General features: G+C 41.6%; 1 protein-coding gene across 1 annotated transcript in view; it reads right to left on the bottom strand.

Annotated features, from left to right (window-relative positions):
- LOC111971315 (uncharacterized) overlaps positions 1-11845 on the bottom strand; it is a 244714-nt gene that overhangs the window by 8672 nt on the left and 224197 nt on the right. Inside the window, exons 17-19 of the mRNA XM_070446023.1 lie at positions 8493-8750; positions 6734-6864; positions 6388-6537 (exon numbers count right to left, since the gene is read on the bottom strand). Coding sequence (XP_070302124.1) covers positions 6388-6537; positions 6734-6864; positions 8493-8750 — 539 coding nt within the window. The remainder of the gene's footprint in view (positions 1-6387; positions 6538-6733; positions 6865-8492; positions 8751-11845) is intronic.

Raw genomic sequence — 11845 nt, 5'->3', positions numbered from 1 at the left:
GTACTAACATCTGATTTGGACCAAACTGTTTTCTAACAATGTGTTAGACATGAGGAATCCATAGAAATTGTCTCAAAGCACCCACGGACCCCCCACACCACACACCAATCCACCCCAACAACGAGTATGTAGTATCAGTTCTCTGTCTGACAAGTAGTATAGAGCTGCGGCTCGGAGTATTGTTTCATCGTCCTATGTAATCTCAGTGAATTTGTTGTTTCTTTTCCCCTTGTTCAGAGAAATTAGTCATCGAAGTTGTTAGGTTTTTGTCCCATCCTACATCCTGATATTACCCGTTCTGACCTCCTAATGGTGCTGTCCTGCTTTTACGTGAAAAGGTGTTAAAGATTGTTCACCTAAATGACAAATGAATAATAATGAATAATAATTTTCCTTACCCTGTATGCAGCCTATGACAAGGTATGACAGCAACCCATGCTTTGGTTTTGTTGGCCACTGTTTCAAATGCTAACTTTTTAGCATTGTGGCACAAATCCAATGCAAGTCAGTGGTACCTATATTAGCATTTTCCTGCTTCCTTCCAAATCATCACGAAGTATACAAAATGGATTGTATAACTCAATGAGGTTACGTTACTTATAGATATTTTGATATGAAGTGTGAAAATGCTAATCTAGTAAGCATTGACTTCCATTGAATTTGTCCACAAATGCTAAAAAGTTATAATTTAAAACAGTGCCGATATGCTCATCCCCAGAATCTTTTTACGTGTCTATTTTCAACGGATAAAGCTAACATGAACAACTTCATAGTTAAGAACACTAAACTATATGAAGAAAATTAAACGTCCCTACAAGAACCAATATCACTCACTAACACAACCCTATGGAACAATCCTTGGATAGCTTTTCATAATTCATAGATAAATTGGACCACATGGAAAACAAAAAGTATAGAAACCGTACATGACTTGGTAACAGGAAATAAATGTATGTCCATGACAGAATTAAAAAGATATTCTGGACTGAGAAAACAAATTTGATTTGAAATCTTTTGGACATCAGAGCAACCTTGGGGAATTATTTGAGTCAGAAAAGGATGTTCACATGATAGGGAAGATATACAAAACCTTGCAGAGACTATATCCATCTGACAATCTCTTATATAACTATTGGAACGAAGACTTAAAATAACTGTTGGCATAAGATGGAGGAAAGTTGGAGCATACTAACAAAATTAGTTAATGAAAATGTATGCTTAATATAGTATAAACTAATGTATAGAATTGATTATACAAGAGACAAAATTAACATTCTAAAAACAACAGCAGAGTCATGGCTTAAGTATAAAATGAATAATCACTCAATCCAAGCTTTCTGGTAATGCTATAATGTCCAAAAGTTGTGGGGGCGGAGCTAGAAAGTTGGCTGTCAGAAGTACTACAATGTAAACTTAATTTTAATCTGTCTGTATGCATATTTCAATACATGGCATATGGGTGTAGTGAGATGCCCAATGGGCTAGGCGATTCTCAACTCATCTTGAAAAAAAAATAATAAAAAACATTGATTTCTATCCATCATTAACACAATGGAAAAATGTAATGATTTATTATGAACAAATTGATACAATTCAAGGCCAAGTGACAAACAATAATGCAGGCACTTGGATGGGGGTGTGAGCATGCGGTCGGGCAGATGAGAATGTAGTTATTGTTTGTGTAAGTTGTTCTTATGTATATGGAGTGATTATTTGTATTTATATATATATATATATATATATAAAAGAATGTGGCCAGGTAACCAAGCATGGGTTACTTTCATACCTTGACCATAGACTGATTACAGGCTAAGGAAACTAAGATGTAATTTTGTCATTTGGGTGAACTATCCCTTTAACATTGGGGGGATTCTTTTTTTTACATCTATAGCAGGAACAGCACCATCTATTGTTCATAACCTATTAATATCAGGATGTAGGATGGGACATAAACAACTTCAATTACTAATTTCCCCAAACGGGGGAAAAAACATCAATTTCACTAATAATACATTACATAGGATGAAGAAACAATACTCTGAGCCGCAGCTCTATACTACATGTCAGATAGAAACTGATACAATATACTCATTGTTGGGTGGGATTGCGCGTGATAGGTACTATATTTATTGAATGTTATATGAATCCTATAAATTAAAATGGCCAATTTGGGTGCAATTAATTAGCTTAATTTCTCGGATCAAATTATATTCAACAAAAATTATGTGCAGGAATGCTAATCTTGTTTCTAACTACGGAAACGATTTCAGAACAATCTGAGATGGTGGGTGTCATGGCTTGCAGAAATTACATGGAACAACCCATGGGAGAACTTGGGAAGGTTGAACTCCAGGCGGCTGTGACATTCTGGATAAGTTGCAGGGGTTTGATGGCACAAGCAGGGAGCCCAGCCAACAGAGTTCCATTATTCTAGACGGGAGATGACAAGAGCCTGGATTAGGGCCTGCGCTGCTTCCTGTGTGAGGAAGGATTGTACTCTACTGTTGTAGAGCATGAACCTGCAGGAGTGAGTCACTGCTTTGATGTTGCATAGAATGGTATGTAATTTTTCAACAATTGTTTACAGACAGATTATTTCACTTATAATTCACTGTAACACAATTCCAGTGGGTCAGAAATGTACATACACTAAGTTGACTGTGCCTTTAAACAGCTTGGAGAATTCCAGAAAATGGCTTTAGAAGCTTCTGATAGGATAATTGACATAATTTGAGTCAATTGGTGGTGTACCTGTGATGTATTTCAAGACCTACCTTCAAACTCAGTGCCTCTTTGCTTGACATCATGGGAAAATCAAAAGAAACAGCCAAGACCTCAGAAAACAAATTATAGACTCCACAAGTCTGGTTCATCCTTGGGAGCAATTTCCAAATGCCTGAAGGCACCACGTTCATCTGTACAACAATAGTACGCAAGTATAACACCATGGACCACGCAGCCGTCAACCACTCAGGAAGGAACGCGTTCTGTCTCCTAGAGATGAACGTACTTTGGTGCGAAAAGTGCAAATCAATCCCAGAACAACAGCAAAGGACATTGTGAAGATGCTGGAGGAAACAGTACAAAAGTATCTATATCCGCAGTAAAACGAGTCCTATATCTACATAACCTGAAAGCCGCTCAGCAAGGAAGAAGCCACTGCTCCAAAACCGCCATAAAAAAAGCCAGACTACGGTTTGCAACTGCACATGGGACAAAGATCGTACTTTTTGGAGAAATGTCCTCTGGTCTGATGAAACAAAAATAGAATTGTTTGGCCATAATGACCATCGTTATATTTGGAGGAAAAAGGGGGACGCTTGCAAGCCGAAGAACACCATCCCAACCGTGAAGCACGGGGGTGGCAGCATCATGTTGTGGGGGTGCTTTGCTGCAGGAAGGGACTGGTGCACGTCACAAAATAGTTGGCATCATGAGTAGGAAAAATTGTGTATATAATGAAGCAACATCTCAAGACATCAGTCAGCAAGTTAAAGCTTGGTCACAAATGGGTCTTCCAAATGGACAATGACCCCAAGCATACTTCCAAAGGACAACAATCAAGGTATTGGAGTGGCCATCACAAAGCCCTGACCTCAATCCCAGAGAAAATTTGTGGGCAGAACTGAAAAAGTATACGCGAGCAAGGAGGCCTACAAACCTGACTCGGTTACACCAACTCTGTCAGGAGGAATGGGCCAAAATTCACCCAACTTATTGTGGGAAGCTTGTGGAAGGCTACCCCGAAACATTTGACCCAAGTTAACAATTTAAAGGCAATGCTACCAAATACTAATTGAGTGTATGTATACTTCTGACCCACTGGGAATGTGATGAAAGAAATAAAAGCTGAAATAAATCACTCTACTATTATTCTGACATTTCACATTCTTAAATAAAGTGGTGATCCTAACTGACCTAAAACAGGGAATGTTTACTAGGATTAAATGTCAGGAATTGTGAAAACGAGTTTAAATGATTTGGCTAAGGTGTATGTAAACTTCCGACTTCAACTGTATATATATATTATATATATATATATATAATTTGACACATAACCCCTGTCAGGATGCTCTCGATGGTGCAGCTGTAGAATCTTTTGAGGATCTGAGGACCCATACCAAATCTTTTCAGTCWCCTGAGGAGGAATAGGTTTTGTTGTGCCCTCTTCACGACTGTCTTGGTGTGCTTGGACCATGTTAGTTTGTTGGTGATGTGGACACCAAGGAACTTGAAGCTCTCAACCTGCTCCACTACAGYGCCGTCAATGAGAATGGGGGCGTGCTCGGTCCTCCTTTTCCTGTAGTCCACAATCATCGGTTTTCACACCTTTCATAATGTGACAATGGATAGGCTAACATGTAGGCTACAGAATGTAGCCTATTGGAATATAATCAAATGGCCTATTGCAACCATCGATGGCACTAGAATATCGCCAGCTGATGTGCTAAATTCACCCACACTGCTGATCTCAATATAGTGGTGAGGAGGAGGAGTTTACCGTATCCGGAAGCAAATTCACCATTCATTTTCACTCAAACATTGTTTTAAGCTTTGTTCTACTGTTGACAGTAAGCCGACTTCGGGATTGTATTTCGATTTGCTCTCCTTAAATACACCACATGACCAAAAGTATGTGGCACCTGCTTGTCAAACATCTCATTCCAAAATCATGTGCATTAACATGGAGTTGGTCCCCCCTTTGCTGCTATAACAGCCTCCAGTCTTCTGGGAAGGCTTTCCACTAGATGTTGGAACATTTCAGCAGGGACTTGCTTCCATACAGCCACAAGAGCATTAGTGAGGTCGGGCACTGATGTTGGGTGATTAGGCCTGGCTCGCAGTCGGCATTCAAATTCATCCCAAAGGTGTTCGATGGGGTTGAGGTCAGGGCTCTGTGCAGGTCAGTCAAGTTCTTCCACATTGATCTTGACAAACCATTTCTKTATGGACCTCGCTTTGAGCACAGGGGCATTGTCATGCTGAAACATGAAAATGTACCCATCACTAATCTCAACTAAAAATCTGTATTAACTCTATAAACTGCATTCATTTTCTCATTAAAATTGCCTTGGGGAAAAAATAGAGTAGTTGAACGGAAGTAATGAAACAGGCATTTGTGAACACCATATAGCCTACACAGTACAAACACARTATGTACCCGATTTTTAGGCTTATATATATCACACAATGTCTGGATGCAATATTCTACACAGGAATATTCAACATTGTTATTCTTAATCTCATTATTCAAAATGCATCCGTGGATGTTTTCTGCTGACAACAACGAAAATGAATCTTTGTCTTTAATGCGAGGATTGATCTAAACATCAGAAGCTATTGAGTGAAATTGTTACTTTCCACTTTATAGAGTGGAATGGTTTTTCTACTGGTGTCCTGAGGTAGCTCCTCTCTGAGAATCTCTTCCATCAGTGAGTACAGGCAAACAGCCTCTATACCATGTGGACCTTCAGGTGCATCTTCAGCTGTTCCTGGCGGGAGAACCTCTTCTCACACTGGGGGCAGCTGTAGGGTTTCTCCCCTGTGTGGACCATCTGGTGCCTCTTCAGGTGACCAGCCTGGGCAAAGCACATGTGGCACTGGGTACAGCTGTAGGGTTTCTCCCCTGTGTGGACCCTCTGATGGATCTCCACTTTCTGGGGGCTGCTGAAGCCTTTGTTACAGAACATGCAGAGGAACCGTTTCTCTTTACTATTGCCTGATGTTGCTCCCCCTCCCCAAGCCTTGGCTCTTTGGTCGTTTGAGTTCAATACCTGATCGAAAAGGACGTAGCCGAGTGATTTGGAAGGTGCCATCGTCGTGGACACTGGGACACGATCCCTGAACTCGTGTAAAGGGGAGTGGGTGACAGTATTTGTATTTGTCTCTAAGCTTTCTCTGTAATGTAAGAAATCTCTGCCCTGTGAGTGTCTGTCTCCTAGGTGACTATCTGCATTCCATGTGGGAGGAGCATCGCCCTCCACTTTCACAGTCACCTCATCTACCACTATAACCTCCCCTTTCTTATCTAGGCACCCTTCAGAGTATACACTACTACTGTACCGGWTCCAGTCCCCTYTAGACAGATCAGTCTGTGCCTCTAAACCCAAGGGCATGTTGCCAGGGCCCGTTGCTGTAGTGTAAGAACAAGACGGATCATCACCACCAGTGTCTAACGTGTCACCATCACCATCTCCACAGGAATTAACCATCTGGCTCTGGTGAAATACCGGTAAGTACTCTGAGTCGGGAGCAGGAGGACAGCCCGGTGTCCCAAGCCCCAGTCTGTTTGRGTCTGATCTGTGGTCAGTTGCTGTGTGTAAGAGCCTGTGTGTTAGTTAAAGTGTCTGTCTMTGACTTGAGGACGGCGTTCAGTGTTCCACTGACCTCCGTGATGCTTCGTCGAGCGACGGTGGTGGGGTCCTCCGTGGCTACAGGGGGTGCTCCAGTCACTCCAGTCTGAATGTCTCTGCTGTGTTGTGCGTCCTCTACTTCAGTCCTACCCTGCTTGACACCAGGACCTGCAGCCTCTGCAGACTGCCACATAAAGAGCGGAGGTTATTACCGATACATGACTGGAATTGGATAATGTCATAGTGAAGTCTCACAAGCTCCCCTACGGCAGATAAATAAGGTTTACATGTAAGCAAGTAAATAGCTGAGGGGAGCCTTTCTGAAATTAACTGGCCACATTTGATGAACTGTAATTTTGATGTAATACWATTACACTAACCTCTATCATGATAGCATGCTGGGTTGAGGTTCCACTCCCCTCACCAACAGTGATTGGTTGGTCATCTCTCCATGTATGGTGTCCCGCTGGATTCACAAAGCTCCTGTAGCCTCCAGTAAAATGTCCTTCACCTAAGAGTGATTGAGGGGAAAGAGGTGGTTAGGTTAGGTACTGTCAATGCTGAACACTATATTGTACAATATTGACAGTTTTGACACTGTCTAGAATTGTCCAGGATGACTTCTTGATATACGATTTATAGATTGATTATGTTCCTTGCATAATTTCTTTCAATTAGTAAATAATAGGAAATTCAGTAAATCAAGAATCTAGTTAGAATAGGATAGTGTCTTTGTGCAAGATAGCTAAGTAATCAGGGGAATTATTGCATACTATCCAAAAACTGACCAAGCCCCATCATGGCCGGATTAATGCAAGGCCTTACTGAGGATGAAGCCCCTGGGCCCAGACCCGTGGAGGACCAACAGACAGCAAAAATATTTTTAAGTTAAATAAATATATATACAGTATATATTACACAGTATATATATWTTTTTTAATGTTTTACTGCAACTGCCAACTACAGGAGGACTCAGGAGCCCACTCAATGAGTGTAGAGAGCCTGCTGCTCTGCTAATTATCAGAYAGAGGGAGTAGAGGAGGTAGGGGGCCCACGTGGGTAACTGGGGGGGCTCTGTCTTGATTGGGTAACTGATTCATAAAATAAACTGCATAATAAATAAATAAATGTGACTGGCCAATTCAGGGACTGGGCCCAAGAGGCAAATTTATTTATTTTTCATCCAACCACCGGAGCCCACTCTCAATTTTCAAAATACAACAGAGAGCATAATTTAGCTATAGAGGCTCAATAGTTTCTAAAAAATAACGGTGGATAAAATTTGATCACAAGCACATACAGGTAAACTGCCAAAACAAAGGAAACACCAACCTAAAGTGTCTTAAAAAGGGTGTTGGGCCACCACGATCTGCTAGAACAGCTTCAATGCACCTTGGCATAGATTCAACAAGTGGATTTAAACCATTCATGACTTGAATGGGAACTGCCATCTATGGATTATATTTCTATGGTTGGTTGTGGCTGTCCTTTGGCCTTTTGCTAATTTCAAAATACAATCGTGGGGAAAAAACATGGAAAGYAAACACCGACCACTGTAGAACCAATATTATTATTTTTTCCCCTCAACTCCTATTTTTTTCGTGAACAGCAGCACTGTTTTTCAAAGTAGATCATCTTGAGATACGCTCCTCTTGGCAATAGCCTATCGGCCATTACTGTGAGTAGTAGCCTATGGCTTCATCTTCATCATTAGGTGAGCCTGGGCRATTTTTTGGTTTGAATTCAAGACCAGATTTATCTCAGCTTGTCAGTGTTGCAACTCATTTCGGTCATTTGTGTGATATTAAAAACGATTYAGCGAATGTATTCTTTCATGTAAATGAGGTAGAATTCCATGATATGAGTTTATTTTATTTTATTCCCATGTGTGGAAATGCCGAAAACGCCTCTGCTCACGTTGCAAATGATATGACTTTATTATAATGGGGCTTTTCCTTCAAAAGAAAATGTAACACGTGTCGTACTGCATCTTGGTGCACGGATTTGTTTACAAAAAAACATGGTGTGCCGAAGGGTGGAGTGACTAACTATAAAAAAATATATTTTTTAATCATTCTAAATCTGGCCGAGACCAATTCTAGGTAACATGTGCAGACAGRTCCCTCCCGCAAATTGTACCTCTTGGCATTCCTGCTCTGTATCGGTCGAGGATCTTGACCCTATTGGTTCTCTCTGCGCGCTCCCGTGCCACCTTCAGTTCCAGTAGCTGTAGTTTCCTCCGTAATSCCCTGTTTTCTTTCTGGCTTTGAGTTATTTCCAAACGAAACACTGCATAGTCGTCGTCTACGAGTTTACAGATMTCTGMCACRGCTGCATTYGCTAGCAYCTCCATRATGGAGGCTATTTGAGTGTGAAAAACCATACAGTTAGCCATTGTTAGCCAACGTTAGCAGCTAGCTRGCGTTACCTAGATAACATCTATCAACCAAATCCAGTCTCCAACGCGAATTAAACAGTACCATGTATGTGATGCTGTGCAGTTAAATTAGTCATATGTTGAGTTCCAGGGTGTTAATACGCGTCTAAATAACAATAAAAACGCTAACGTGGAACTTGTTCTCAGTMACTGCTCACTCCCGTTTACTTCTTTGTGTGAATTTCCGGAAGATTAGACAGCGTCGCGTATTGCTGCCCTTCGCAGGTCGGAGAGCGGATTACACATTGGTGACAAGAAAAGAGAAACATCCAGCACAGAATTGTATTTGTGGAAAACCAGACTGTTCCATGCAGGCCTAGTTGTAGCTATATATTAGTAGCGTCTTGGATAATTTGAGCATTTTAGCTAACCCTTTTCTTAACCTAACTCTCCTAACCTGCTATGAAAAGTAATTTAGTCACCCRTAGACCTGCCCTGAAAGCAGTGTGAGTATTGTTGTGGAAATATTGAATCAAATATTTCTCAGATACCATAACTTGTAAATTCAAATAGACTTTATTACAAAGTAACAGAAGCCAAGCAAWTCCATGGAACAACAGATTTTTCTTGATACAGACCTCAGGCTTTATAGGTTTCCACCTTCAGATAACACACATGGTCACTCCCCTCTATGTAGATGATTAACACCCCTTGGCCTCTCGCCACCATTATCTTTTTGTCCCAATTCTTGCTTGTTAACGCCCACATCTGCTCARTTTAGATTATAATGGTGGCGGTGCTAGTGTTAATACAAAAAATAATACATTTATTGCATWTATACTTTCCTAATAAGTGCTTTTCTAATAATACTTGATTAGTACAAACATGTTCTTATTACAGATWCATGGCTTTTGGTGCCTATATTAATTAAGGTACACATTTTCTGCTTAAGTTCTGTTTTTACATGTCTAGTGATTAACTCCATGTTGACCCAGTCTGTACACTCCCATGAATTCTGCTTACGTTCTGTTTTTACGTGTCCAATGGTTAACTCTTTGTTTATCCAGCTCTGTYCATTCACCTGAGCTCAGCCTTTATTCTGCTTACACATGTCTATTCATTAACTATGTTTTCTGTCTTCTGGGAGAACAGTCTAGAGACTGGAAAATCAACCATAGTCATGAATTTTCACCTACAGTATCCACTAATGCTGCAGATTATGCGCGTTGACGCCACGTGGTCTGCGAATTTCAAAGCGCATGCGCTTGCGTCTCCGRTGGTATTTTTGCATCTCAAATGGTATGTGTGCATGCAACCTGTAGACTTTCCTGAAATCATCATGTCGGAGGACCCGGTGAGGAAGAGGGTGGATGGCAAGAAGAATCGAAGCAGAAAGAATGGTGTGAGGTGGATGAATATGTATGAACTTTCCAATTTGTAAGTCGCTCTGGATAAGAGCGTCAGCTAAATGACTAAATGTAAATGTAAATGTAGGTGCAGCAAACCCGAACCGACTGCGACATACAAGCAGAGTACTTTATCCTTTGGGTCAAGTACAGGAGAGAAAAATGCATGTTATGCGTCTTAAGACCCTGAGTAGTCGACAAAAAGATAACTTGAAATTGATCCTGACAAAAGTGAGGAGAAATAACCTGGGTCGTCAGGTGAAGGCTTCCAAGCCTCACCCCAATGATCAGGAAAATGCCATAGATTACACTGGCCCAGTGGGAGTACGATTCGTGGAGAAAGTGGATCCATGCCTTTTGGCCGATTCGTTTGTGGTATCAGGCTGGTTGAAGAAGGAGTTGRTTTCTGTCAATTCGGTCAAAGTTTCCAGATTTGTTTTTGTGTGTCTGCTGTTTAGAGGGAGAGGGCGATGCGTGTTTCGAGAGTCGGGATGAAAGAGGTGTTTGAGTTYATTTTTATAGGGACAGTGCACAGTAATCAACGTTTCAGTAAAAGTGCCGGTTTGAACTATACAGTCACCTCTCAGTCTCCTCTCACCGCTCTCTAATTTTCGACCGCAGTCCCTGGGCAGGTTATTAAAAACAATTACAATAACAATACAGACAATCAATGAGCAGTGAGCACACGCAGAGCAACATAGGACAAGCAAGACRTAGCTTGCAGACAGAGCAACATAGCACAAAAAGYAACAAGACAAAATCCATAAAAGCAACAAAGTGTTTCCACACCTCACAAGCTACAGACAACATGGAAAGCGGCAATAAACAACTAGGGATTTTGTTCACAAGTCTGATTGGCCTTTAGCCATGTCTTCATGTTTCTTGTGAAAGTGTGACAGGTGGTGCAGTTGTGTGTGTCTGATGGCAGTGTATTCCAAACATGGGAAGCTCTCWCAGAGAAAGCAAATTGACTAAAGGTGCTTTTCCTTAAGGGAACTATACAGTCACCTCTCATGGCAGACCTTGTGGGTCTGCTGCCATATGTTTGAGTTTTCTGTTTAACAAAAGTACTGAGTGGAGGGGGAGCCAGRAAGGAGAGTGGTGGAGTGTTGCTTTAGTCTCCGGAGCACAGCGCCATTGAAAGGAGTGATAACTGTGGTGGGGTTGAGTGTTAAGGTGGATCAACTGAAGTCGGGGATCCCTGTTGTCTGTGATGCATGCCGTTTGGTGRTGCGCAGACCCGGTGGTGAGCGCGGGACTGAGGAGACCCTGTCTGTTGTTCAGAGTTTTGATTCTGTGTGTTTTCCGGATAAAGTCATGCTAGGGTATATAAGTTATCCCATGAGAGAATTTGTTACGAACCCAGTACCGTGTTTCACGTGTCAAGTTTATGGTCATGTTGCAGCAGTATGTAGTGGGGCGATTCCGAGGTGTGAGAAGTGTGCAGGAGGGGATGGGACAAAAGAGTGTGTAGTTTAATTGGAAAAAGTAGAGTGTGTCAATTGTGGGGGTGGCCATGTTGCTGGGGATCATAAATGTCCTGTGCGAGTGAGACAAGTTGAGGTTGCCAGGGTGACAGCAGTGCAGAAAGTGTCATTCTGAGGAAGTGAGGAAAGTAAAGGATGTTGGGCTAAGGGTGAGGGAGCCTGAGAGGATCCCTGTGAGTAGTAGGCCAGKAGAGTGACCCAAGCTATGTGTGCTTTAGTAAG

Source organism: Salvelinus sp. IW2-2015, linkage group LG13 (genome assembly GCF_002910315.2).
Source record: "Salvelinus sp. IW2-2015 linkage group LG13, ASM291031v2, whole genome shotgun sequence".
Lineage (NCBI taxonomy): Eukaryota > Metazoa > Chordata > Actinopteri > Salmoniformes > Salmonidae > Salvelinus > Salvelinus sp. IW2-2015.
The sequence above is the reverse complement of the archived record's forward strand: the minus strand, read 5'-3'. Positions and strand labels throughout refer to the sequence as shown.